The sequence below is a fragment of the Balaenoptera borealis genome (assembly GCF_965194805.1).
Source record: "Balaenoptera borealis genome assembly, chromosome: 16".
Lineage (NCBI taxonomy): Eukaryota > Metazoa > Chordata > Mammalia > Artiodactyla > Balaenopteridae > Balaenoptera > Balaenoptera borealis.
In genome coordinates this window covers 4,877,338-4,904,957 of record NC_138872.1, presented here as the reverse complement: position 1 = coordinate 4,904,957, position 27,620 = coordinate 4,877,338, and the positions used below count along the sequence as shown (strand labels likewise).

Genomic DNA, 27,620 nt, shown 5'->3' with positions numbered 1-27,620 from the left:
GTAGAGAGAGAAAAAGGAAGGGTCAGTTTGCTTTAGGACGTGCCTGCAACCCAAGCCCTTCTTTCTGGCTTGTACCTCCTGGAGGAAGGGGGAGAAGAGTGGAAAGGGAACAGCAGGTCTTCCTGGGGCTCTTTATGTGGGGTTGTGTTAGGGTCTCTGGACCCATCCATTCTCTGTGTGTGATCCAGTGTCATTGGAGCTAAAGAGCCAGCTTCTCTGAAAATTAGCAGTGTCTCTGATTGCTCTCATCTGCTGGGCATTGGGCTCTTTACAGAGAATCCTCGTTCAGCCTCAGAGCCCTTCACAGCTGGGAAAGCAGAGCCTCAAGGATGAGGCAGTTTTTCTACTAGAGCTGTGCCCTACTGAAAATCTAAGTGTAGTCTAGGACAAAGTTCTTTTCTTTCCAATTCTAAAAAATCCTAGAGCGTGATTTTGTCACAGCCAGGTGAGATCTGAAATCCTTAAAACCTAATTCACTTTAATTTTTTAAAATCAATATTAATCTGATAGTAGTTTGAAGACTGTGACCAACTCCAAAAAAAGGTGACAGTTCCTGTCCGGGGAGGACACAGTGCATGTGGTACACTGGCTTCTTTCTTATCACATGCCTCTTCCTTACTGCAGTCTTGCAGGTGGAAAAAACGCAATGGGAATTTAGCTTCAGAATAAGAGTCCATGGTTTTGACCTGCTCATCTGGTCATTTGTCCCTGAGGTTAAATGTCAAGCCCAGGTGTGTAGTGATGTTCCAGGCCTGTCCACAGGAGAGCTCCTGCTAGCTCAGTGATGCCAGAGGCAGAGTTGTCTCCGTGCCAGGTCCCAGGCCACCAGCAAGGACTGCTTTTCCAGGATGGAACTGTGCCTTTACATCTGCAAGAATAAAATTTCAAGTAGAGTGGTCCTGTGTTTTAAACAACCTTTTGTTCTCTCTGCTTATGGTCACACTTTGGATTTGGGGTCCTCAGACTGAACATATTGATAGACTTTCTCTGTCCCCAGGAGAGAAAGGACCCATGCATCTCTGAGACGGAGGGGGATGTTTGTATTTCTCTTCCTCATCATGCGTGGTTCTGTGAGATACGTGATGGTGGGTCTGGGGTGCGGGATGTGACCCCGTCTCGAATTGGAGTGTCCATGGTGGCTGAAGGGGTGCTGACGGCACGTGGCTGCTTGTGGAAGTTTTGCTGCTTCCCAGCACAGTGACCTTGAGCAGGTCCCTTCACTTTGTCGAGTCCCAGATTCCTTTATAAGCTAGGGCTTAGGGTAGGTGCCCTTCCTCTGCTGCAGGGGGTGGTTGATTGTGAGGCTTTAAGCACCTGGGAAGTTCCAAGTGTGTTCAAGGGCCAGAGAACGCTGCTGAGTGCCCAGCAGCAGAGGTGCTGGTGGAGAAGGACAGGACTTACACTGTCAGAGGACAGAGGGCCAGCCCCTCGTGGTGCCCATGAGCACTGGCTTTCCAGTCAGACCACCTGCGTCGGAGTGTCCACTCCTCCACAGTGTGACCTTGGGCAGGTTAGCTAACCTTTCTGTGCTTCAGTTTTTTCGTCTGAAAAACAGCCATCAAAATAACTTCCACAACATTACCTGCCTTTGAGGTAATGATAAAGCTGAAGTGCAGAGCTGAGCTTCTGGCCCAAGGGAGACGGTCAGTCCCGGGGAGCTCTTTATCAAGGTCAGGGCTACAACGGGCTTTTCCTGTGTATGAAAAAGTTAGTTTTCAGGGAACTTAACGAGATGTGTGGTTTAGTCAAAGGCTTGTAGCAAAACCTGTATTCTAAAGCAGCTGTCATTTAATGGGGTAGGGCGGTAGGTCCTAGGGCAGCCAGTCGCAACAGGACGGCACCTCCCTCAGTGCAGTGGGTGTGCTCAGTCAAGGGGGCCCTTAGGTGAGACTCCCCTAGGTTCTTAGGGAGAAAAAGGGTATAAGCTGGTGGTGTCTTCTCCATGCTCTGAGGGTGCTGGTTGTGAAAATTCTCTAACATTCTTGGCAAAATTGCATTTGAAGCATTACTTTGATGACTTTGACGTGGGAAATGGGACAGAGAGAAGCTAAAACAGTTCCTTAGATGTCTTGGATTACTCTGTTTTAGTTCCTGAAGAGACCATTTGCATGTGTCTTCTTGAGCAAAACAGGCACAGGTGTTTCTACCTGGTTGACCTGGATGTAAGGCCCGTCCGTAGCAGATGTCTGGTCACGTGTGCCCTAGCGGCAGATGAGTGGACTGGGGATCAGAAGACCTGGGTCCTAAGCCCCAGTCCTAGCTCTGCCACGACCTGCTGTCGGACCTGGGGCAAGTCCCTTCACGTTCCTGGACCTCGGGTTTGAGACCTGCAAAGTGGAGGAAGAGGCTGGTCATCTTGACCTGCTCGCTTCACCTGGGGCTTCTTAAGGCTCAGATGAGAGGATCCTGGTAAACTGCTTTACAGCCAAACTACAAGTAATTAATGTAACAAATGGGTGCTGGTAACCAAGCTCTGACCCTCCTAATGAAATATTTTCTTTCTCAGTGATGTTACAGCCTTTCGATTATGATCCCAATGAGAAAAGTAAACACAAGTTTATGGTTCAGTCTATGTTTGCTCCAACTGACACTTCTGATATGGAAGCAGTAGTAAGTACTGAATGCTTCTTACTTTTTTCAGTAATTAAAAGAAATGATTAGGTGCAGAATTGTGGGTGCATGCATTTCAAAATGTGTCAAAATTGATTTTAAAGGGGAATGGTGCCTTCAAGGTTTGTGCTTTGACTGCCTTTATGGTTTTTCTAAAACTTTGATTTTAACATTTCATGTAACTTTTTAGAACACTTCTTTTCTGACTTTTGTATCTGGTTTCCTTCAGCAGTTCCTTGTTCTGGTGGATTGTGTCTTGAATGGTCTGAGGATTCTCTCCCTTCAGCCCCCTCCCATCCCCCCACAGAAAAGGACAGTTTTCATTATAGAGAACCTTCCTACCACATCTTCCCCATCCTCCAGAACCCAGAGGGATGGGAGAGAGTTGAATACTAAATATCCTTCAACCCTTTAGGCATTTTTTTTTCATGCTTGGTTCTGGTAAGCATGATTCTGGGTTTTTTGTTGTTGTTGTTTTCCCCAAGATTCCTTCATTCCCCCCCCCCCCCCACTTAAGTACATGTTTAACTCCGTCTCAATTTTGGTAAAAATAAGATGACTTCATTTTCATAAAATAAATAATTGATATACTACAGTTGGCCCTTCATTTCTGTGGGTTCTGCATCTGTGGATATGGGGGGCCAACGGTCCTAGCATTTTATGTGAGGGTCTTGAGATTTTGGTAGCCATGGGGGCGGGGCCCTGCAATCAATCCCTCGTACTGATTTTTCTAGAAGAAGATTATAATGGTAGTTCTTCCCTAAGGTTTCACTGGAATAAATCAGCAGGCATCCTGGTGCTGTGAGTGTGAATCACAATATACTGATAAACCTTGAAATCCACAGCACCAGTGAGAACAGACTGTCTAGCCCTCACAGTTTGGAAAAGAAGGCCAGGACTGCCTCAACATTTCACCACTTGGCAGTTTGCCGACTGAGACTAAGAGCCTGAAGTCACCCGAGGAATGCCTGCAAACTTGAGTTAGCTAGGGGTCACACCGTACTGCTGCTTTCCTTTCGAAGTTTTATACTAAGGGCTGTTCCATGCACAGCCTACCTTCACGTCCCCGTGCCACCACACAGCTGCTGCTTTTCATCTTGGAAAAGCATAACTGACCACCTTCATGCATGTTTAACTTCTGGGTAGGAAATGAAGGGTAAGCTAGCTATTTGGGGGTTTCAGAGAGATCAGTGAGAGTAGTCTTCCTTTAAGATTCCTTTGAATAGGAATGACTGTTGAGACATTCACTACTTTTATTTCCTGGAACATGATGTGTCACTTCATGTTACTTTGTGTGATCAAGGAAATGTATGGCAAATGCAAAATATGGGATATCCAAGAATATATTCTGTTTGGCTTTTGCTGCATGGCTTGGTGAAAAGAGCATGGGCTTGGGTGCCTTGGGTGTGAAGCTGAGTTCTGCCTTTTACTAACATTGTGGCCTTGGGCGATGTTCATTAACTCTCTTGAGGGTTTGGTCACGTGTAAAATGGGGATGAAAACCTAGTTCACATGGCTGTTGTGGGATTAAATGTTCTGTGTGTGTAGAACACTTGGCATAGTGTCTGGCATCTGGCAGCTGTTTTATCTGGGCACTGTTATAGGCCAGGCACTCTATATACAATAAAGGCGAATTTTACTTCCATGATAACTTTTATAACAGTTAAAATTTTTTTATATGAAATGTACATTGTTGGAAATTTTGGAAATATACAAATGAACAAAAATAAAACTAAGTGACCTGTAATTTGTTTATACTAAACCCAACCACTGTTAATGAGAGCCTTGTGCTTTCTCTTTACTTTAAAATATTTTTCTTTATATTTTGATATACAGAAAGTTGAAAAAATAGTAGTGCCTACTCACCTAACCTTTACTAAGATGCACCGTTTAACATTTTGCCACGTTTGCTTCGTTGCTGTCATAAACTTCCTTTTTTGCTGAACTACTTGACTGTAAGACACAGACTTCATGACACTTCACCACCTAACTGCTTCAGGCAAGGACAGTCTCTTACATAGCCGAAGTCCTATTATCACAGATAAGAAGCTTAACGTTAATTCAGTAATGTTTAATCGAGAAACCCATACCCATGTTCACCATTTTCCAGTTGTTCCAAAAACGGCCTTTAGTTTTTCTTCTGCTAGAGCACCCTCAGCCTTTTTACAGTCCAGGCCAGTTGACGTGTAGAATATCCCACATTCTGGGTTTGTCCAGTTATTTCCTCATGATTAAATTCAGGTTAAATGGTTTTGTTTCTTTTTTTTTTGGCAAGAATATTCCCTAGGTGGTGTCATGTATGCTGCATCATATCAGAAGGCATTTAATGCTGTGTTGTCCCTCTTTTGGTGACACTACGTTTGCTTACTTGGTTAAGATGGTGAATGCCAGCTCTCCCCAGTGTCAAAGCACATTTCCCCCTTGTGGTTAATAGGTACTCTGTGATACTCAGAGGAATCAGATACTGGGAGACCACATGAACATCCTGCTTGCCGGCAAGCAGTCTTTCACGTGGTGATTTTTGGCGCCCAGAGATGATCCTTGCCCGGTGTTCTTTTGACACACGCACGCAGGCACACAGTACACCGTGTGTGTGTGTGTGCGCGCGCGCACGCGCACGCAGAGGAACAGACTTAAAATATTGCTTGTAGTTTCTTCACTTTAATATCCTGCGAATTTTCCCCATGTAATTAAACCCTCCTCAGTATCCCTTGAATGGCATGCTATTCCATTGACTGTACCTGCCATGGTGTATTTGGTGGTTCCCTATTGTTCGACATAAAGACTGTTTCCCATTTTTGGCTCTTGGTACTGTGTTGCTCTCGCTGCCTCCTGCATGGTTCTGGGGTGAGGGTGGGGGAGTTCGTTCCTTTTTCTGTATTGCAGCCTTCCTGCTCTGCTGGTCTATAATTATCAGAACACCTGGAATTCCTGTCCTCCCCTGCCAAGGGGAGGAGGAGTAAGCCGGAAGTGCATCATCCCAGAACATGGATTTAGTCAGGAAGATGTTACTACCAGCAGGCTGGGGCAGTGGGGGTCAGCCCAGACAGCGGTGATCACAGAGAGTGGCCTGCCAGCCAGTTCTTGTGCCCTGTTGGTAGTTGGCAGTGTTCTAAAACCACTCCCAGATAGCGCGTGCTTACTCTCTCTTAAGAAGGATGTGCCCTGCGGAGTAAGTTGTGTTTTCTTAAGGAGAGCCCAGATGTCCTTAGGCCATCCAGTTGCAGTTTAGAAGACTCCTCTTGGTTCAGAGGTGGTCTTCTCTGTCCCGCGTGCTGTCCATAGACGGGCGACAGGAGGAGCCCTGGTGGACTTTGAGGAGTCAGGCGGCAGGACGGGGGTTTGTGAAGAGTGATAAGTATTCGGGAGAGCTAGTGTATTTAATCTTGTCATGTTAAAAATAGTGAAATCTCAGCAGACTTAAGTTCTTTATTTGATATACATCAGGGCTTTCTCATTAAGAGTATTTTTCTGGAATTGTCAGTTATAGGAAGAAAATTATTCTTCCAGCAGCTTTATAATATCCTGATTATTAAATTTAAATTGTTTTAGTGGAAGGAGGCAAAACCGGAAGACCTTATGGATTCAAAACTTAGATGTGTGTTTGAATTGCCAGCAGAAAATGATAAACCAGTAAGTATGTTTATAGTTAACAGTAATTGAATGTTGCAAGCTGATGCTTATTTGCATACCATCTCCCGCAAAACCAAGATTTAAGTTGGCAAATTATTTTCCTTCTTCTGATGTATGAAGAAAAAAATAAGCTGAAGTTAACAAATAAGTGGGCCTTCATGAAATCTGCCTTTGAGAGACTTGCAGAAAGACAGCTAATTGAAACATTTTTTCCCTTTGAAAAGTGCAACCTGTTGGCTGTTGAAATGTCATAAATTCCAAAGAGCTTCTTTGACTTGGCAAAGTTACAGGTTGCTATTTAACAGTGGATAAGACCAAAACGGAATAATTTGCCGTTTATCAGGGTGCTTGGTGGGCAGGTGGTGGTGAGCTCTGAGGTTCTGTTGTTTCACAAAGTGCCGCCTGTAGGCTTCCCCGTCTACACTTTCCCTCAGCACCACCTCTCTACCCCTTGAACCCCACCCACCTCTTCAGTCAAAATATGCTTTTAGAGTAGGATTTCTCAACCTCAGCACTGTTAACACTTGGGCTTGGGCGGGATAATTCTTTGCCGTGGGGGCAGTCCTGTGCCTTGCAGGATGTGTAGCGGTATCCTTGACCTCTGCCCACTAGATACCAGTAGCACCCCCTAGTTGTGACAACCAGAAATGTCTCCGGATATTGACAAATGTGCCCTTGCTGGGGCAAAATCATCCCCTGTTGAGAATCACCCCCTTTGCTTTCCGAGCTGGTGGGGGCAAGGAGCGACTTCCTCCAAGCTGTCAGCTCACTTTTCTCTGTGTGAAACCCAAGGGATAAGCCTGTCGTGGCCCTGGCTTGTGACCAGTTGGAGAGAGAAGACTGTATCTGTAATGCTAACGTGGACCTCCCTTCAACCTAGTCAAAAAACTTACAATAAATTGTATTAAAAACACAGTTTAAAACACATGCAGAACATTCAACCACCCTGGCTGTTAACAGCTGGAGGTGGGAAATAGAAATGCTCACCTTCTCAACATTATCCATAGCCATCTCCAGGAATGCTGATGCTTTGTGTCAAAACCACGTAGCATTTTCTTTCTACTCAATAATTGACCACTATCATTATCCTGTTGGTTTGAATGGCACTGGTCTTTTTTTCTTTTTTTCCTTCCCCCTTCCCGTTACACGTTCTGTCCTGGGAAGGTCAGTTGTGGACGCTGTGAGATCTGTATTCTGGTCCCAGCTCTGTGCTAGGTGATTAGCTCTGTATGTTGGGGCCTTGCCTTTCAGGGCCTCGCTCTTCTCACTTGGGAGACGAGGGGTAGAGCTCCTAGTTTTCAGTTTGCTGCGTGGAACCCCCAGGGCAACGATCCCAGTTACTTTATTTTCCCGACACACCTGAGTGCTTCCATGCCCTCCCCCCACTTACCGATTCATCCCCAGCCGGTCTCCAGAGCGTGTCACAGCGCAGTCTCGGCCGAGGAACTGGAGGAATGTGGTGCTTCCCCAGACTGAAATATTGTAGACGCTGAGCTTACTGCACCTTCATTCCATCTTCAGAGTTTTCTAAGTTCGTGAAATAAATCGCCCTCTGTGTTACGTCCCCTCTGGCCTTCTTCCACCCCCGCTCAGCCAGTCCTGGGGGTGTTCAGATCTTCGTGGTGACAGTAATTTGTGGCTGATAATTCCTGAGCTTGCACAGTTACAGTATGCTAATTTTTGCATGGCAGGAATTTGATAGTGCAGTATGCACGGCCCCTTCTCTCTTTCTTTGAAGTGTTAGTGTCAGCTGAACTTCATTATTTGCCCTTATCCATAATTTCTGGAGCGCAGTTGCTTTAGATTATTAAGATACTAGATAAAGTGATCCATTTTAAAAGTAAATGTCACATTTTACAGTGTGGATGAAACGCTACCACGTGTGGTATTTCCTGAGAACTACTTTACTTTGCATAAAAAAGTCCTTTATTACATAGTTGGTGACACTTGGGCTTTCATTTATTTCTGAACAGCATGATGTAGAAATAAATAAAATTATATCCACAACTGCATCAAAGACAGAAACACCAACAGTGTCTAAAGCTCTGAGTTCTTCTTTGGATGACACTGAAGTTAAGAAGGTGATGGAAGAATGTAAGCGGCTGCAGAGTGAAGTTCAGAGGCTGCGGGAAGAGAACAAGCAGTTCAAGGTAACAGCGTTTTATTTCTGATCATCTACAGGGAACAGGGGCTTTTTCACTGGGATCTTGGGTGGGGAAGTTGATGGACCCCTGAATTTGTAGAGCTGTTTTATATTTGCACAATATAAACTCTTGTCACCTCGTAAAAAAAACAACAAACAAACAATCCATTAGTGTAAATTGAAATTCAGTTCTGAGACTAAAAATAAAACAGCAGTGGTTATCTTGAATTCACATGTTCAAACCCCACTCCATCCCCACTGGATGGGAATCTTTTTTAAGTGGATAAATACTGACCTGTACTGTGTTTTAACACAGGCATAATTCTGATTCATGAGGATCCTAAATAGGTCTAGGCAGTACGGTCTTATCCTGCTGTTAACGCGGTGAGGAGACTGGAGATGGGAAGCTGTCGCCGTACATGGGTGGAAATTGCCGGGAACCAGAGTCTCCAGCTTGTGGCCATCGACCCGGCGGTTGGCATTGGCATTGGAGGGAGGCAGGTGCACTTCTCTTGGCCTTGGAGGCCTGCGGTGTTGTGGAAACGACCAGCCAAACTTGGACTCGCTGTGAATCTTTGTTAGTCACGGTGGCTCCCAGGCCTCTGTTCATAAAACCACTTTAAGGCCCCTTCCAGTGTTAAAAGTATGTCTGTTTCATACACAGTATTAAAGAGAGCATTTCTGAACGTCTGATCATAGGGTCTTTTGTTGCAGCTTAAATCTCGAGGCCGATCTGTTCTCTTCATTGTGATCATGTCCCCCAACCACATGATAGGCTTTTTCACTCTTTCACTGCGTAGCACCAGGTACACGTCATAAATTCGTGGCAGTTGACTTTTCCTTCTCTTAATTCTGACAAGGTAGTAGATACAGGAGGGCTGACAGAGTTTGGGAAATGGCATCATCTTCTTTCTTTGCAGTAATCTTGATTTGCCTCATTCAGTGACTTCTTTTAGTAAGGAGTAAATTATGAAGCTGACACACTACTTTTTGGCTAAAAATCTAAGATACGCCTAAAGCTTCTCCTTGAATGTATTGCTCTTCAGAAACAGACTTCTGTGCCATTTAAAGTGATAAATAGGTAGAAATAGCTTGTATATAAACCCAATAAAATAAATGCTGTATTGCTGTGCCCATTTTTTTTTTTTTTTTTTTTTTTTGAAATTAATCGAATAGCACCAGTCATTTATCACCATGCAGTCGTAGTGGCCACGCCCCATGAGCAGAGTGTCTTTAAAATATTATCAGACCAATCTTGACATTAGAAGATTCTTTATCTTGCCAAACGCTGATTTCTTGTTTTGTGTTGTTTCATCGTTCCGTTTGGCCAGCACATTTCCTGAGGCCCTACCGCGTACCCCACTCTGTGGCTACAGACACAGGCAGTCCCTGCCCTTAAGATAAGCTTCCTGTTAACCAGGGTATCGGGGGAGGCCCCGACACGAGTACTGATAACCAGTGTGATGAGCGGTGCCACCGAGATGGCCATGAGTGTCACGGAAAGTCTGCTCGATGGGTGGGATGCCTGTTGTCTTCAAGACCTGCTAGGCACTTGGTGAATGTGAACGAACTGAAGGAGAAGAAGAGAAAGTGCAGCTGCTGTGTGGGCATCAGGGATGAGTCGAGGGGTGACTAGCCGGAGTAGGAAAGCCTTGGTGTGCGCCCCGTTTGGGGACGTGGAGAAAGAAAAAGTTTCTGTTCTTACAGGTCTGTGTGTGCGGGGGAAAATGGCCACGTTATCTTCATGTGTATGAGAAAGAGCGTCACTTCTTTGGTGGGAATTCCATGCGTTAAGTAGAAAATATTTGAGATGCATGTATCAAGCTCAGTTACATCTTGATATTACACACATCACAGTTTTGATCAGCAGTCTACCTGTAACTCATCAGATTTCAGCTATATACAGAGCTCTATCTTCGAAAGCTTCCAGGTCCCCCACTTGGTCATTTCTTGTGATTCTTTTCTCTTAAGAGTTTTTTTCTGTAAATCATGGGGAACCAGGGAGTCCCCTGCTTAGATGTGTGGTATAAAATGGTACCCAGCAGCATTGTGTAGGATGGATGGGAGAAAAGAGGGGCTCCTGGCAGTATTTTCCTGGTGGCCTCAAGCCAGTCTCTTCTTCTCTGTAGGCTTGTTTCTCCATTTGCAAAATGAGGAGGTTGGACCTTATCACGTGATCGAGTCTGGGCATCACCGCCCCCCTCCCCCCCGCATCCCCCAAGCTGTACAGTTGACTGCTGCTCTGGTGCCTTGGACTGTCTTTGAAACGTGTGTTTGCTCCCGTAGGAAGAAGATGGACTTCGGATGAGAAAGGCAGCTCAGAGCAACAGCCCCGTTCCTGCGTTAGCCACGGCTGGGAAGGAGGAGGGCCTCAGCACCCGGCTACTCGCGCTGGTGGTTTTGTTCTTTATCGTTGGTGTAATCATAGGGAAGATCGCCTTGTAGAGGCAGCAGGCAAAGGATGGTAAATTGGATTGATGGCTCTGCCATATCATGGGATTTAAATGTATCATAACCGTGTGTAAAAAGAAGTCAATGTATGATGACATCTCACAGGTCTTGCCTTTAAATTACCCCTCCCTGCGCGTGTGTGCTGCCGCACGCGTGCACACACACACATAGAACATAAAATAACAATCTTTTAGAAAGTTTAACACGTATAGTAAATGATTGGGGGAAAAGAATGATCCTTATTAATGACAAGGGAAACCGTGATTAAACGAGACTGGCATGTTGTACATGTCATTTTAAACACTTGTAGCCTTGGTCCACGTTGCCGATCACCTCTCTTCCAACACGACACTCTTCCTTGCCTGTTGGCGCTGGCCCTCGGGGAGCTGGAGCCCAGCGCGGTGGGGAGTGCGTCCCCCCCAAGGCGTCCTCCCCACGCGGCTCACTCCCTCCGGGCTGCTCCTCCATGTCCGCCCCGGCCGTCAGTTCCCTGGGACTGATGGACAGAGTCTGAGGCCGAGAAGAACGGCGCTGTGGCAGCATCGGCTTTGCTCGTCACGTGTGGGAGGTGTATGTTGCCTGAGTGACCCAATACTCTGGAAATAAAAGTCAGTGAAGGCTTTGTTCTCTTAAAGGGACCAAGCTAGATAACCATTGGTTCATGTCGTGAGATTGAATTGTTATTCAGAGATGTTTAATGCATATTTAACTTATTTAATGTATTTCATCTCATGTTTTCTTGTCACAAGATTATAATTAACTCTGTGGCCTAAAATCACCTGTGCTACCTAACACTGCTGGGTGAAGCTGGCATTGCTGCTGGAGGTTCTGGGCTGTACACACATATGGAGGTGCGGCTCATTGGAATGTTGGAGAACAGCTGCCAGGAAGTGGTTTTCTGTGCAAATAAATAACAGCTTTCATAGGGAGGGACGTGCTTCGTAGTGGCAGTCAACTCTAGGTTACGCTTTCTGTGGGGAAGGGTAGCCGGTCTCTGTGCTGTTCTTCCTTCTCTGCTCCCCAGCCACCACTCACGCTTCCGCACACGTGCCCCAGTGTGGCCCTGACCTTCCCCGTGTGGCCTTAGCTGGGGACCAGGGCAGGTGAGTCAGGCGGCGGAGGGGTGAGGAGACAGGGAACCGGCTTGGGGGGGTTGGGAGGGGCTGGGAGAGAAACGTCAGATAATCCATCAAGTAGTGATTGAGAGTTTGTGAATTAATTTTATGCCATAAAAGACCAATCCAATTCTGTTTGACTATGTAGCATCTTAAAAAGAAAAAAAAATTAAAATAAAGCCCCCAAATTAAGAGTTCTTTTGTCATTTTGTCACTTTTGCTAAATGGCGGGGGGAGGGAGACATTATTTTTATCATTATTATTTTGTCATTGGAAGGTTGATTTAAAAATGAACCCAATCGAAGAGAAATAACATGTTTACTGTACATCCTGAGAACTCACGGTGAATGTTGAACAGACCTAGTTCTCGACCACACACCCATGGCGTGAAGCTGTGGAAGGCCGGCTGCCCGGTTGTAAATTAGTCTCCAGCCTCTATTCCGTGTGGACCCAGGTACTTAGGAAAGGGAGTTGAGAAGACTGAGCTGGGAAGCATGTGCTTTCTGCTGTTTTCTCTAAGTGGAGTAAAATCTATCTGAGTGTAGGAGTTGCAACAAATTACTCTTTATGTGGCTTCTAACACCTCATGATCTTGAAAGGAGAGTGATTGGGGGGGGGGGCGCCTCAAATAGTGCCTGGGGGTGCAGTACAGTCCCATTCCTCTAGAACAGGAGTTGGTAAACGTTTTCTTAAAGGATGTTGCTGTGTGTGCCATTAAAACTTTATTCACAAGAACAGCTGCTGGGATTTGGCCCGTGAGACTGGAGTTTGCTGGCGCCTGTAGTCGAGTGACTAAGTTCTCAAAAAGAGTACCTGGGACACTTGTGTTTTAGGTCTTTGGAAGTGACTTAGTGTTTCGTGTACATCTAGAAGGAATTCAGCTTCTCCGAGGATGGTGGCATTTTGTGTGTAGCTAAAAATCAAAATCTAAAATCCAAAGTTGTCTCTTAAAACTAATCATCCTGTGAAACCTCTTTCTGTTTTAGGGGCTAGGACTTGGTGAGCACCTGTTGAACTTTTTGACTGAGTGGAAGAAGGGAACATCTCCCCCCCTGCCCCAGGGAGAGGAGGAGGGTGGTGATGGGAAGACCGGACACCATGCCAGTGACCCTGGTCAGTGAAGAGCGTGCCAGGAGAGGAGAATGTGTGTGGAGCAGGGGCCGCTCTGGTTCAGGGACCATTTTAAGAGCCATAAACACTCAAGATCTCGAACCTGGAGAAGCATGCACATTTGTTTTTTTTTTTAAATTTTATTTATTTTACTTATTTATTTTTGAATGTTTTGGGTCTTCGTTGATACGCGCGGGCTTTTTTTAGTTGCGGCGAGCGGGGGCTACTCTTCGTTGCGGTGCGTGTGCTGCTTCTCATTGCGGTGGCTTCTCTAGTTGCAGAGCACGGGCTCTAGGCGTGTGGGCTTCAATAGTTAATGGCTCGTGGGCTCAGTAGTTGTGGCGCAGGGGTTTAGTTGCTCCGCGGCATGTGGGATCTTCCTGGACCAGGGCTCGAACCCGTGTCCCCTGCATTGGCAGGCAGATTCTTAACCACTGCGCCACAGTGGGAAGTCCCAAGCATGCACATTTTGGGTGTCTTTTCTGGAAAATGAGAGTAAGGCAGGTAGATGGATGTGCGGTCCTGCCCCGTGGTCTGTTCTGTCCTGAGAGGGTGAGAGTCAAGTCACTGGAATAAACTGGCTTAGAGCGAGCCAGGCTGAAGCTGGTTAGGGTGCTGGCCGGGAAGGGGGCCTGGGCGGGCACAGTCAGGCTGCCCCGGTGCCTGCTGCCCTGGTGACTGGCTCACGGCACCTCGGAGAATGGTGCCCTTGTTTTAGAAATACCCGCCACCGGGCTCGCAGATACGGGAGAGATGCAAGCAGTAACAGAGTCCTGTAAATTTTTATTGATTGAATTTAAAAATTGATAATTTAAGCTCCCTCGGCAGCTTACAAAAATACCTGAAAGACCAGCAGACTATGTTATTTGTAGGTATGAGGACCCGGCTTTAATTTTTTTTCTCCTCCTAGTTTGCATGTTTTCCTTCTCTAGTCTTCTAAACTGCTGGCTGGCACCAGGGCTAATAAATACTGATAAAATCAAAATTGATTTTTACCAGTGGACAGTTTACGCCTAGAGAGACGGCTTATACCTACATAACACAGAAGGGGGAGAAATGAAGAACCTCCAGTGATCCGTGAAAACCTAAAAGCTTTCAAACAAATCCCAGGAACAGAATTGCTATCGGAAGATATCAGCACTGGACTTGCAGGCTGTGTTGAGTCAGATATAACTGAATGAGGTGATAGCTCTGAGCTAAATAGCCGTTCAAATTAATTTGAGAACAAGCTGTGTGTGTGTGTGTATATATAGCATATGTACCATATGTAAGTAGCTTAACATTTTTCAAATGGTGCCTATATTTTTTGCACACAAAAATCTTTATATTTGCAAACTCAGAATCCATGCCAAAATAGAATGCCTTTTGTCATTTTCAGTTCCTTCTCCAAAGAACTGGCCCAATTACAAGTTTCTAGTTGTGGGTTGTTTGTGAAATTCTTGATTAAAAGGAAAAAAAAAAAAAACGAGCGAGGTGGGACTTGGGCTCGGAAGCCACCTTGAACACTTGAGTGACATTTAACCTCCGAGACCTTGGCGGGTGGAGAGGCCGCTGCTCCCCTGCTGGCGATGGCAGTTCACTGACTTGTGTCTCGCTGGGGCCCTGGGGCGGGAGCGGCCTCTTCCTGTTGAGACGGTCGGGCTAGAGGAGGAGGAGCTTTAAATAATACATGGGATTATCAGAGTTCCCACTGTGAGGAGGCCTGGCTCCGTGAAGCTTGGGCCGAGGCTGCTGCCGCCGACAGATGAGCGGGAATGGGGTTGTATTTAGAAAGTCCCCTGCGCGGTAGACGGAGGACTCCAGCTCAGGACACGTGGATCCGATGAGACCCGAAAGGGCAGCCTGGGACCACGTGTGCCCCACGAGAAGCGGGGTCCCTCAGGGTTCCTGGCCCGATTGGGTTCGGAGAAAACTTACTAGTCTTTTTAAAAGCCTTCCCCAGCCAGAGCTGCTTTGACAGTAACCTCTCAGAGAAAGTCGCTGTTGTTAGGACGCCCTCCCACCCCGTGCAGAGCGTCCGATAGGTTCACTCACTGACTTAATGCTCACGACGACTGTGATGGGGGTGGGGGCATGAGGGCTCTGGTTTTGCACATGAGGAAATGAAGCCTCCAGGAGGTTAAACTGGGCAGCTTTTTAGAACCTCTCATTTGGAATGAAGTCAGTCTCTGGGAAGCCTGCTGCGAGGGCCTAAATCGCCAAGACGCTGTTTCAACCGCAAAAACCACTCAGAGGAGCAGCGAGAAAGGCCTCGGTGAATTAACGGGGGCTGATCTCAGCAGCGCTGACCTTCGTACACCTTTCAGGTGTTTGCCTTCATCCCTTCTGCGGTTATTTTAAAGATAAAGTAGACAGAATCAGGACTCTCCTTCGGATGCTTTTTATTTTGCATTTTGAAACTGAACACACTTCAGACAGTGAAGCAATGTGTGTTTTCCATTTTCTCACTGCCTGAAGATCTCTGCATGATGCTCCTGGGCAATGAATTTGGGAGCTTGAGAAAGCAAATTACTAGCTTGTCTCAGCGAGGTGATGATGAGAAGGCTTTCTAGGGAGGCTTTACAAAACTTGTATATTAAATGGGAAGCGAAGGCAGTTCATTAAAATTGGTATCACAGAAGTGGCCTGCTGAGGTTTACAGCAGCTGAGCCGCTGGTCTCAGACCTCTCCCCGAGTTAGCGCTGTGCTTCTCCGGGAAATCGCCGGAGGGAGCCAGTAATAGCGGACCCCGGTGAGGAGCCATCAGCGGACAGGCAGGCTGGGCATGCTGTGAAAATGGATCTCCAGCGAGGTTCACGGACCCTTTTCCTCCCGCGCCCGAATCTCACCAGCCGCGTACCTAGCACACGAGGCTTGGCCTCCAGGAACAGGAGTTGGGGTGCACAAGGCCCTACACCCCCGTGCCGACGGACACGGACCCCACTGTGTTAGCTACGGCCCCGCCACTGAAAAGCGAGGTGTCCTTTTTATTGTCATTACAGAGGTATTCTGAAAAATTTAGAAGGCGTGAGCACACACAAACAGTTGTGTCTAAGAGTTAAAAGTGAAACCAGTAGAGGTGGATGAGAGGTTGTCTCAATATAATTACTTCAGGTTTTCTTCTTAGTGGAAATAATTCATTAGAAAATGTCTGCATCCGATCAGTAGGAAAGGAAGAAAGAACTAGCAACAAAAACATAGCTGTTATCTAACATGCCATATACATTTGCAATTATGATACCTTGGAATGTTGCCACAATACGGATCGCTGTGATTAAAAGATGTCAGTTGAATAAAACAGTACCGTGGGATAATAGTTTTCTGCTGCTAAGTAAGTGCTCATGTTTGTTTTTAAACCAGGAAACGTTGATCCTGCGACAATACCCTATTAGAGTTACTGTCTTACACTGCAGGGTCGATGTGTATTTAACCATCTGGCTCAGGGAGGGTGGGTGCCGGACTGATGCTCGCTCCCTGTCCTGCTCACTTCTGCGTCCTGAGCGGCAGGAGGTCCGCCCGGCTCCCTCCGGGAGGTGCAGCTGCCGTCCCGGAAGGTTTCCTTTCGCTGGTACCCAGCGCCCAGTCTGGCCGAAACAGAACAGGTTACTTTTTGTTTGTTTGTTTCCTTCAGCGACTGCCAACTAGGGGAGACAAATCAGATATCTTAACCCGATTTCATGAAGGCTTAGTGCTAACAAGAATGCATAGCTTTTTGTGATTTAGGATGATAAATTAGCGTGCATGTTTCCCACATCGACTCGACGGTTTTCCATGGAATACGAAGAGGTCTGGTTCTTTTTATCAACTGGCTGCCTGCATTCCCATCTGTCTTTTGTATTTTAGAAGTAACTTAAATTCAGCTGTTAACCTCTAGTGCAGCATTCATTTAAAAATACTTTTTTCCCCTTGACAATTTTCTTTGGATTCAAAGGTCAGAGTTTACTGTCTGTCCTACTGAGACCATGTGTACAAGAACTGCTTCTTGCTTTTCACCACTCCCTCATTCAGCAAACGTTGATCGATTTACCTTCTCTGTGTCTGATCCTGAATGAGATGCTGAGAAATTACTCAGTGGGAAAGATTGTGTTTTTGTGTTTTTCATTCGTAAGCAGCCTCAGTAAGGTGACTCACGCTGCTACATAGAAAAACGCAAAATACACTTGGTTCTTTCTTTTGCTAGTGTTTCGTTTTTTTTAAAGACAATTTATAAACTGCTGCCATTTGGAACTTCTTATAGAGACTCAAAATGATCTATTTTAATTTAAATGTTCCCTTCACCTCCTCTCAACTTTTTTGAGTAAAGAAGTAGTTTCAGTCACACGTGCTGTTCTTTCCATGCTTTGTATCTCACTCCCTGTCCTGAAAAAAGATCTCTGTGGCTTGTGATCGGGGATTTTGTTCTGACTTCAGTATATGTTAACATTTTGGGAATTGAGTATTTTAAGAGATGTCTTAGAATGCTTTCATTTTCATAATTTTTCTTTTATATATTTTAAGTTGTATGCCCTGTTTTGACATGGAATTCATTTAAAAAGTTGGTGTAGGAAAGGACTCTTTACCATCGTACGTGTTGGTTATCTGATATGTAATAAATTCACGGTTTTATGGCTAATTTTCTGTTTCCCGGAGGGAAGGAGGTGTATTTCTGCAGTGTCCAGCTCGAAGGAGCCGTTCACAGCATGTTCTCACATGTTCCGTGTCAGCCTGACGAAACCTGCCCTGCTGAGGCATGAACTTTTGTACTAGCCATCTCCATATTATGTTCAATAAATTCTGTGCTCTGAATATGTTTAAAGGATGCTTCAGTGTACAATTATTTTGAATGGATGGCCTATGAGCAATTTAGCTGTGCTTTAGAGAAGACAGTACAGCCCTCTCTCACCACTTCTTAGGAACATGAAATTGGTTTAAGTGAACAATCAGGTATTTTGTGCCCAAAAACAGACTTATGGGATGACTTAGGTCAAGCTTCTCATTTTACTGATGAGGAAACTTTTGCCCAGAGAGCTTCAGCATGGGGGCCACGCCTGCATCCCCGTGTTTTCCTGTTGAGGGAGGCGTTTGTCATGGATTTACTGATTGCTCACTGGTGTTAAGTTGCCTCCAAGCCTGCAAGGTGGGGTGGTGCTGGTCTTTAAGCCGTGGCTGATAGGCTCCATCTTCTGATGTTATCTTGTTAAAACATTACTGAAAACATTTTAACCTCTTTGGGGAAAGTTACACATGTAAACAGTAAGACTTCATACAAGACCAAAGGATAGACAGCTCCAAGTCAGTGCCCCCCAGGCCCAAGCCCGCTCCCCTCTCCAGGGGCTCCTGTGCCCCATTCTTGTTAGACTTTCTCCAGAGAGCCTCTCCCTGTGTGCCTGTGTACACAGAGCCCTCGTGTTTTCTTGCACACAAGCGGCAGCACACACGCCCTACCCCATCCTGAGTGCTGCTTGTGGACTTTGTGATGCATCTTGGAGATCATTTCATGGCCACAACACATCTGAATGGTTCTGTAGTTCTCTGGGTGATGTGCCCATCATTTCCTTAACCAGCCCTCTATGAGGTGCACTTAAGTCATTTCTAGTCTCGCTGCTGCAAACACAGCTACAGCAGACTCCCCTGTAAATGAGACAGTTCCTGGAAGAGAAACAGGAAAGGGCGCCTGCACGTAAAATTGGTCATGTGACTCCACCTCGTCTTCCAGAGGACGTGGCAGCACGTGGTCCCAGCACCGCCTCCTTCCCTGTTCCTTCACCAGCATGTTGCATCGTCCACCTTTTTGATCTTTGCTCATCTGAAAAGCGCACTTGGTTTCCCAGCTTTAATTTGTGGTTTCTTTACGTGAGGCTGAGCAGCTTCTCATACGGTAAAGGATCTGCAGGGACATTAAAAGGCCACACAAAGGGCTGATGACAGAACAGCAGAAATGAAGATTCTGAGGACACACATTTATGAATGTGCAAATAGGAATCTATACGTGATTTTACTAATAGGAAAATCACATGCAGCAAAGGGTATAGAAGTGGATTGGGCGGGGGGAGGAAATCACCCTTCGTGGCCAACAAATTGAGCTTGGACTGTTGACCTGCATTAGCAGCCTCACTACGGCACCAGTCCAAACATCTCATGTCACATTCCTGGGGTCCTTTGACTATGGAGTCCACAGAGGATACGAATGAGGTGGGATGTTTCAGCCTCCCAGTCCCTAGGGAGCTTCTGTAAGAGGGACTGAAAATGGTGGTCATCCTTAAAGGGTTAAAATCCAAGCTGTGAAATAGAGGCCTTTTTAACCACAAAAGGTGCCATTCTGAGGAAATAACCACACCAGTTTGCCACGAGCTTTCGTCAGTGCATTAGAAGACAAATCTCCCTGAGAATCTGCCAGGGTCCTGTAACGGGAGTGGCATGCCCCGTCAGAAACTGAGAATACCCTCGGAAATTGTACTCGGAGTCTAGACTTCCTTTTTTTTTCAAGTAGAACTTCTGTTTCTTAGCAACGTTTAACTGCTAAGGTCACGTCAAAGAAGCAGAGAAATAGCAAAACTTTGGAGAAATACAAAATTAGTGTTACGGACTTTTGGAAAAATGTACTTTTATGCTATTTAAGAAAATGTTAGGAAAATGTGTATGCAAGGCAGGACTCTTTAAAGTCAAACCAAGACCTACTGTTATATTTTAAGCCCCTCCTTGCTGTCACGTTGCCAGTCCTAAACGTGATTCCAAAACATAGGAGTATCGTCCATTAGTAAAGATAAAACCATCAAAGAATAGCTATCCAGTCCCTGTGGCCCTGTCATACTTTGGGTATTTCCCTTCAGTATCAGACATTGAGGATAAGCCCACTTTGCAGACTGAAGATGTTATCTTCTCTCATCATCTGGCACTGCCTGCTCTACGGCACCCTCCCTACCCCACCACCCCTGCCCCCCCAACTCTCTGTCCCTTTACTGGATTAAGAGCAATTTGAAGGGATGTTCTAGGTTTTGTCATTGGATTTGGTCGTGTGGTATTTTTAATTTTGTTTTTTAACCGAAGCACTTTGTGTACATGGTGTAAAAAGCCAAATAGTTGTAATAGGCTCATAATGAATACCAGCACACCCCCATCACTCCCAGCTTCCATCGCCTAGAGGCAGCCGTTTTAGCACTAATTTCTTCTGGGTGTCAACCTCTATATTTCTGAATAATGTGCCTGTATTACTTTTTCTTGATTTTTCACGTCTAGATACTATCTATTGATTTCCTTCTCAGGAAGATAAGGATTTAGCTCCATTAACCTTTCTCTCCATCCCTGTCTGAAGCAGAGCCTCCTTCCCTGTCCCTCTCAGAGTGTTATGTCATCATTTCTGGCTGTGTCGGTATCCTTTTGCATGATTAAGACTACTTAAAATATTGTTCACAGCTCTGCCTTGTATGTTCTATGATTATATTTCCCTTTTAGCCACAGTCCTTTCCCCCCTGGAGTAACTAAATCTCAGTGCTTTGTTTGCTTAGTTTCTATGATAAATTCAGCCCCAGACTCTGGCAGAAGTATACCTCTCTTTGGTACATTTGCACATCGGGTAGCCCGTGATGTTTTTCTTAGAAAGGTCCCTCCTTGGAGCTCTGCATTCTCTTGCTACTCTCTGGGCTGACGGCTTCCTAGGCTTGCTGCACAGCTGTCATCCCAGGAGGGCTCTTCCCTCTCTTTCATCTTGGGAACTCCCTTTGTTCTCTTCTGGGTTGGATTTCTTGTTTTCTGGATCTCTAGCTTTCTCTTCTTTTACTACCTCCTTTTGGTGGAGCACATCCTTTAGCAGGTTTCTGACGGAGGAGTACGTGGGAGGTCATTTTTCTGAGAACTTTGCATTTCTGGAAGTGTTCCATTCTGCCCTCCCACTTGGTTGATGGCTGTACTGGGTATAAAAATCAAGGTTGGCAATCATGCAGAGGATTTTGAAGCATTGTTCACTGATTGCCAGTTTCCAGTGTTGCCCATAAGAAGTCTAAGGCCATTTTAATTCCTGATCCTTTTTCTATTTCTGGGGAAATTCTTCAACTTTAATTTCCAACTTTCTTTTGATTTTTTTTTCTGCTAACGTATTTATCATTTTCAAGAATTCTTTCTTTTCCACTTACTATTATTTGTTTATAGCACCCTGCTCTTGCTAGATATATATATAATTTTCTTTTCACTGCGGATATTATCATTCTTTTGTTGTTCTAGAAGCTTTCATTTTGATGTTCTATATGAGGGACTAAAAAATGGTTGTGGTCTTTAAAAGGTTAACATTCTTTTCACCGAGGAAAGTATAGTGTTTGTTGTTCTATCTCCTGCATTATCTACCACTTACTACTCACTTTGGACTAGGTTTGTGTCTCTGTCATTTTGGAGGTTTTCTCAAATGCCTGGTTATCCTTGACCATCCTTAGGTATTTATTAGTGAAGCACTAAAAAGCTGATGGGAAGCTGCATGGGGGAAGGTGGGATTTGTTGAATGGTGGGTTTCTATGAAAGCTTACTGGGTAGGGACCTAACAGACACCTTTTTGGGGAATGTCTAGCTGTCAGTATCTGTAGTTGGTTTACCTTGGGCTCATTTCTCTAAAGAGAAATCTTACAGTCTCCTTCCTGGCAGCATTAGTCCGGCCATCATCTCTTAAGAAGGAAGAGACTGTACAACCTCACTGTTTCATGTGTAGAGTTGTCTTTACTACCTCTATTTTCAGCTTCATACCTGACCTTGCCCTGGGTCGTCTCCACGTACCAAGATCCCCTGATTAAACTGCTGGTTGTTAGAGGGGTTAGGGAGAGAATCTGGGGGCAAAACTCCTTTTATAGACTTGCAAGTGGTCCTCCTGTTTTCAGCCCCACTGCTCTCCTGCCTCTGAGGTGCCTTGGGCCACCAATTCCTAAGCCTTCAGAGCATGAGTAGACATGCTTCTGAGCTCTACCCCTCTGACCAACCTGCCAGCCCTTTTCTTTTGCTTTCTGTAGCCTGCTGTCCATGATAAGTGGCCCATCAGCTTTCCAGATGCCAGAATTTTGCTGACATCTCTTGTTGGCTGTTTTGTCTTTTCCTTTTTTTGTTTATCTGTGTGATTTTGTGACTTTTAATTCTTTTCCTGTAATTTATTGGGACTTCAGAAGGAATTGGAGTTTTGAAAAGCATGTGTTCTACCTGACCACTTTAGCCAGAAGTTTGGAAGACCGTCCTTCCAAGGCACCCAGTATAGTCTTTGGCTCATGGTAGGTGCTAAGTCAATATATGTAGGTCTTATTAAACTGACATGGCTGATTTTAACAGAAGCAATAACCACCTAAGTTTTGTGTTAACTTTTTTTCTCCTGAAGGATTAAAAAAATACCAAATGTAAGCGGAAGAGTAGTAAGTTGTTAATTAATAGCCCTTAGGAAATAAATATGACATCACTGAGAAAAGACCCATCCTCACTGAGAGTTTCCTGGTTTAAAGCCATTTCTCCTAGGATATATATCATTGATTCCTCTGGATTCACTTGCCAGCTATGGGCTTTCTGGGTGTTGAGGCTGGGTGGCTCCAGGAATTACCAGGTTTCAACTCATTTTGCTGGTGGGGAAACTGAAGCAGCGAGAAGGAGAGTCTTAGGTGTGTCTGTGAGGCTGAGGGGCCCCAGTCTCCCTGACCTCTGTTAAGTGTGAGAAACCTGAGGTGGACTCTCGGGGGACCCCGTGTCAGGCCGTGTTTCCCCCTATGCTGGGACAGCAGTCCCTAATGTCCTTCCTAGAGAGAGCCTGGCTAGCAGAAAACAGGTATCCTCAAGATCACAGAGGTGTGCTCTGCCCATCTTATTAAAAAAAAAAAAAAATCAAAATTCCAAGCTGCTATTTAAAGTATGTGGCTATCATCTTGATGCTTGAATTCAGAGTACTTCCAGCCAGGTCTCAGAGCATTTCTTCAAGTAATCGGTGTTTATTGAGCCCCTACTCTGTGCCAGGCTCCGTTCCACACACGGGGGCACAGCGGGGATCCAGGCAGACAAGGGCTGGCTGTCGAGGAACTCGTGCTGTAGATGAGGGAGGCTGACCGGAAAGAAGGAAACCAGCAAATAGGGTATTAGAGACCCTGAAAATTGCTGTGGTGGAATTAAAAGGGTGCCCTGGTGGGCAGAGCACTCCAGGGAGAGGGGGGAGCCGAGGCAACGAGCCTGAGGGGGACCGAGTTCCAGAGAGCAGGGAGGCCAGCTGGCTGGGGCTGAGGGAGGATGGAGGTGGCAAAAGGGGGATCTGGGGAATCCAGGGGTCGCAGGAGGGTTGGCCTGGAAGCTGAGAAGGTGAGTCCTCAGGAGTATTGGCAGGTAATTGACTCCATGCTCACATCCGTCTGATGGGGGTTATGGGTGACAAGGAACTGGCTGGCTGTCACTTAAGGCCATCAGGGGCAGACTGGGGGTCACATGCTGCTGCCCAGGTCCACCCCCTCCCCCCCTGGGCCACGGCCCCTCCTGCAGCAGGAAGCGCCGCCCCTCCCGGCTCCCGCCTGAGTCACCGGCCCCAGGGACCAGGGCAGTGCCACATAGCCCGCGTCACCGTGAGCCGTCGATCAGGCCAGCAGCACCACTGGGAGATTAAACACATTCGCTTACAGAAAGCAAAGAAATAACTTCTTTTGATAACCAGCATCTGTTAATGGGCCTCTGAGAGCTGTATACAATTTAAACTTTTTATTAAAAAAAACAAAAACAAAAACAAAATACTCATTTACCCTCCTGGGAGCCTGTGCTATGAAATTACAAACTGCATGGCTTTGTTTTTGTTTTTGTTTTTGTTTTCCTTTTAAACGTGACTGAACATACAATGGAGAACATTTGTTTTGTTTTGAACTAGAACTGTGGGTTTTACTTTCCCCTCTTCTGCTTAAAGCTATCTTGGGTTCTATGTGGAGGGTCCAGACTTAACAATAAGGTGGGTCCCCATCCCTGGGAGAGTCCCCTCAGCCCTCGGACCCCAAACCCACCCCTCCCTGGAGCCTAGAGTCTGGGAAGCATGGCTTCTTGCCCAGGAGAAAAGAGCCTGGGATTTTCTGTCAGCACCAAATGCTCCAGAACCGAGAAGCCGGGGATGGGAGGGTGCCTCAGTCCAGTCAGTGGGGCCAGGAACATTCTCTTTTCCTGAGCACGGGCCTCCTAATTAGGGGAGGCTCAGCCAGTCCCACAAAGCAGCTCTGGACTGCTTTCCCCAAATACAGTCACGAATCCCACCCCTGCCAGGGACCAGAGCCCCAGAGGGACACCCCGAGATGGAGGCTCAGCTCTCAGGCTCTGGGGCCTGGCTTCGGAGGCCTCGGGCTGGTCCCGGTCCGCTCCGAGCCTGCATTCTCTCTGCAAGTTGCAGAGTCACACCCTGCACTGGGGGGGGCATCCTGTGAGGGAGGTATGACGGGCATGTGGCAGTGACTTCTTCGCCGGCAAGGGTTAACCAGGATCACCAACGACCTGGTTTAGCCAACTGTATTCACTGAAGTTCTACCGTGGGCCAGGTACAGCTGAAGCTGCTGGAAAAGATCCCAGGGACTGACTCAGTCCTTCCCTTGAGGCAGAGAATAAGCATGAATAAATCAGACACTGATCAGTAAGCATTATAAAGAACATAAAGCAGAGTGATGGGATGGATAGATAGGACAGCCGGCAAAAGGAGGCTGCTTTTCGGGGTGGGGGTGCGGGGATGCTCATGGTGGCTTCCCTGAGGAGGTGACATGTGGTCTGAGACTTGAATGAGAGGAGCTGAGCCTCTGCAGATCTGGGGGAAGAGGTGCTGGGCAGTGGCCGTGGCACGTGCAAAGGTCCTGAGGCAGGAAACAGCTTGGTGTGATCAAGAAACAGAAGGAACCCCAGTGCAGCCAGGGCAAGGGGAGGTTATCGCTAGACCTGGGATTTTATTCTGTGTGCACTGGAAGCCCCCAGAGAGCTTTAATTAGGACAGGGCAGTGGCGTGAAGTGAAGGTGCATAACAGAGAGAGCTGGGGTTTACCTCCACTTGTTTTATTCTCTTTCACACGTTCTCTCAAGACACTTCACTTCCTTTCTTTAGAACCATAATCCCCTTGGTTGACTTTAATAACCAGCAGGAACATTTTTCAGGCTGTTTAATTTTATTAAAAGATTCAAATTTGATGATAAATGGTGGTATGGCTGCCTCAAGCCTTGGATACAAGACTTGCTCAGCCGTGGACATGTTCCCACCACCCACCCTCATCCCCACCAGGAACACTGCCACACCGCCCACCCCGATGCAGTCTGAGACTGTAAATAATCTAATTATTTCTTGTACTTTGGTAAATATGCCACGAACACTCATAGCTCTCTGAGACCTACAGAGAATATTAACTCGGTGGGTTTTTTGTTTTGTTTTGTTTTGTTTTAAGAAGGCTGTGTAGATAAGTTAGGGCAATTTCAGCGGGCTGATTGAACCCCACACAGCCGAACAGAGGACAAGGGCTTCCCTCTGAAAGCACCATTAGCTTCACAGACAATTGTTGTTCAACATCTGTGATAAGAGCCAGAGACAGGGTTCGGGCAGAGGAAGGAGGGCGTGAACCGTCGGCACAGCATCCCAGAAACCCTTGAGCCCACCAGGATGCCAGGTAATTTCACAGTGTACAGACGAGGCCCTGGGAACACAGGCAGGGTCCCTGGAGAGGCACAGCCTGTCCCCACCTTGGTGACAGCCCCCTCTGAGCAGGGAACGTCAGCACATCAGCACTGCAGCGAGCCGGCTGGGTGAGGTGTGGCCCTCTTCTCCCTCCTCCTCCACATGTGGCCGGGTAGCCCGCTGACCCTAGGATGGTCCCAAAGACGCGTCGGAGGTTTCTCTCCCTCCTTGTCAGCCAAGCACAGGGAATCTTGAAAACAGAGGACGCCTGTGCAGGGCTAATTACAGAGCACATTAGTGTCACCGCTGTCATTAGTATTAATTACTTTCCAAAGGCTGGAAATGCTGCTTTCCTCCAAAGACCTGACCCCGGCCGCCAGCCCCACACGCTGGGGTTTGGTGTGGATGGGGCCGCCTTTATTTGCTTGCAGGCCCCGGGAGGGCTGGATTTACCCGCTCGCGGTGTTGACAGCTCGAGGCCTGACTCACAGGAGCATAGGCAGGCGCAGACAAAACGCCAGCAGTCACGACTCAAGAAAGCCGAGTTGCCCCCAAAGAGACGAGCCCCCTGCCAGCGAGCTGAGACGTGCTGAAAGCCCGAAGCAGCATCTTTAATTCATGGCTCGGGTTTCAGTTTGTATTGCTAAATCCGAATTAATAATCTTTAAACAACAACCCACAGACTCAGCAGAGCAGTGGCAGCCCGCGCGTGCAGAACCATGTTTCCATTTCACTGAATCTCAGGGGCTCAGGGAGGGAACTGGGGTGCCGTCGGGCAGGGAGACGGGTGAGGTCCACTCCCCGGCGCCGGCCCGCGCGCTGCCCAGGAGAGTCGGGAGCGAGCACTTAGGAACTCGGAGCCGTTGACGTTGCTGCGATGCCCGAGTTTGTGGTCATGATTCGAGTTGCTGGCCACGGTGTAGACTCTGCAGGTGCTGTCGAAACTCAGGTGCTGAGCCACTTAGGACGCAGGCCGGGCTGTGTAACTGTCCAGGGCAGTCACGGGTGGAGAGGTCTGTGCCAGCAGGGAGTCCACGGGGTCGGACGAGTGTCCTGAGGCACCGTCTGGAAGTCAGAGACCAATTTCATAGCCACTGGAGGAAGGCCAGCCCGAGAACCAGGAGCAGGAAGGGGAGAGGGGCCGCTGGGGGACCCAGCCCCCCACCGCCGACGGGCGTCTGCAGCAGAGGCCTGGAGAAGCCCCAGGCCACCCTGTCACAGAGCACCAGGGGGGCTTGGTAGGACGTGGGCCTCTTCTCCGGGGTGTCGGGACTGGAGCCGTCAGTGGGCCTCTGTCCGATGAAGAGCAGGCTTTGCCCGAGGGGGTCCTGCTCCATCCTGAAGAGCTCGTACTCCACGTGGGGCAGCCTGATGCCCAGCGGCAGGCACCCGTTGGTGGCTGTGATGTCCCGCTCGGCTCCCAGGTACCAGGCCCCCGGGCCGCCACAGCTGCTCGGCTCGGAGAAGTTGAGCATGGCCGTGGTGACCCGGTCCATGGGGGTGACGCGGGCTCGCGTGACCTGGAACACCAGCTCGGTGCCGCCACGAACCTTGGCCGACGGCGTGCCCTTGGTGTAGCGGCCGGCGGCGTAAACGGTGAAGGTGGGCTGCCGGCAGGTGGGGTCCGAGAAGTGGTGGTAATACCCTTCCCAGGAGCGGTTGTGCGCGTGGAAGGTGAAGAACCTGGTGAGGAAGAGCACGGCGGGGCGCACCTCGCACCCGGGGCTGACCCAGCGGCCGCCCAGGCGCAGGGGCAGGGCCGCCTGGCGGGGCAGCACGGGCGGGTGGTGCTCGTCGGAGCGGGCGATGAGGCTGCAGGCCGGGCAGGGGCGGGCGTGGTGCTGGCAGAGACAAAGGGAAGGCGGTGACGTCCGAGGCGGGGAAGCCAGGGTGCACCTGCGGCGGGCTGGCTCGGGGTCCCGCCCCCGGCCGCCCGTCACCCCTTCACTCCCCCCCTCCAGCCCGGACGGCCACTTCACTC

The 27,620-nt window shown here is 47.5% G+C and overlaps 2 protein-coding genes across 12 annotated transcripts in view; one reads left to right on the top strand and one right to left on the bottom strand.

Annotated features, from left to right (window-relative positions):
* Window positions 1-17,836, top strand: part of VAPB (VAMP associated protein B and C) — a 55,032-nt gene extending 37,196 nt beyond the window's left edge. Inside the window, exons 3-6 of the mRNA XM_082361644.1 lie at window positions 2,507-2,610; window positions 6,163-6,243; window positions 8,217-8,393; window positions 10,673-17,836. Of these exons, the coding sequence (XP_082217770.1) occupies window positions 2,507-2,610; window positions 6,163-6,243; window positions 8,217-8,393; window positions 10,673-10,831 (521 nt within the window). The 3' untranslated portion in view covers window positions 10,832-17,836. The remainder of the gene's footprint in view (window positions 1-2,506; window positions 2,611-6,162; window positions 6,244-8,216; window positions 8,394-10,672) is intronic.
* The window catches only part of APCDD1L (APC down-regulated 1 like), a 67,601-nt gene continuing 53,930 nt past the window's right edge, over window positions 13,950-27,620 (bottom strand). For 9 of the 11 annotated variants that reach the window (XM_082361638.1, XM_082361641.1, XM_082361635.1 and 6 more), the window contains one exon: window positions 25,121-27,480. In XM_082361638.1, coding sequence (XP_082217764.1) covers window positions 26,712-27,480 — 769 coding nt within the window. In that variant the 3' untranslated portion in view covers window positions 25,121-26,711. The other 2 variants (XR_014235969.1, XR_014235970.1) reach the window with 2 other exon arrangements.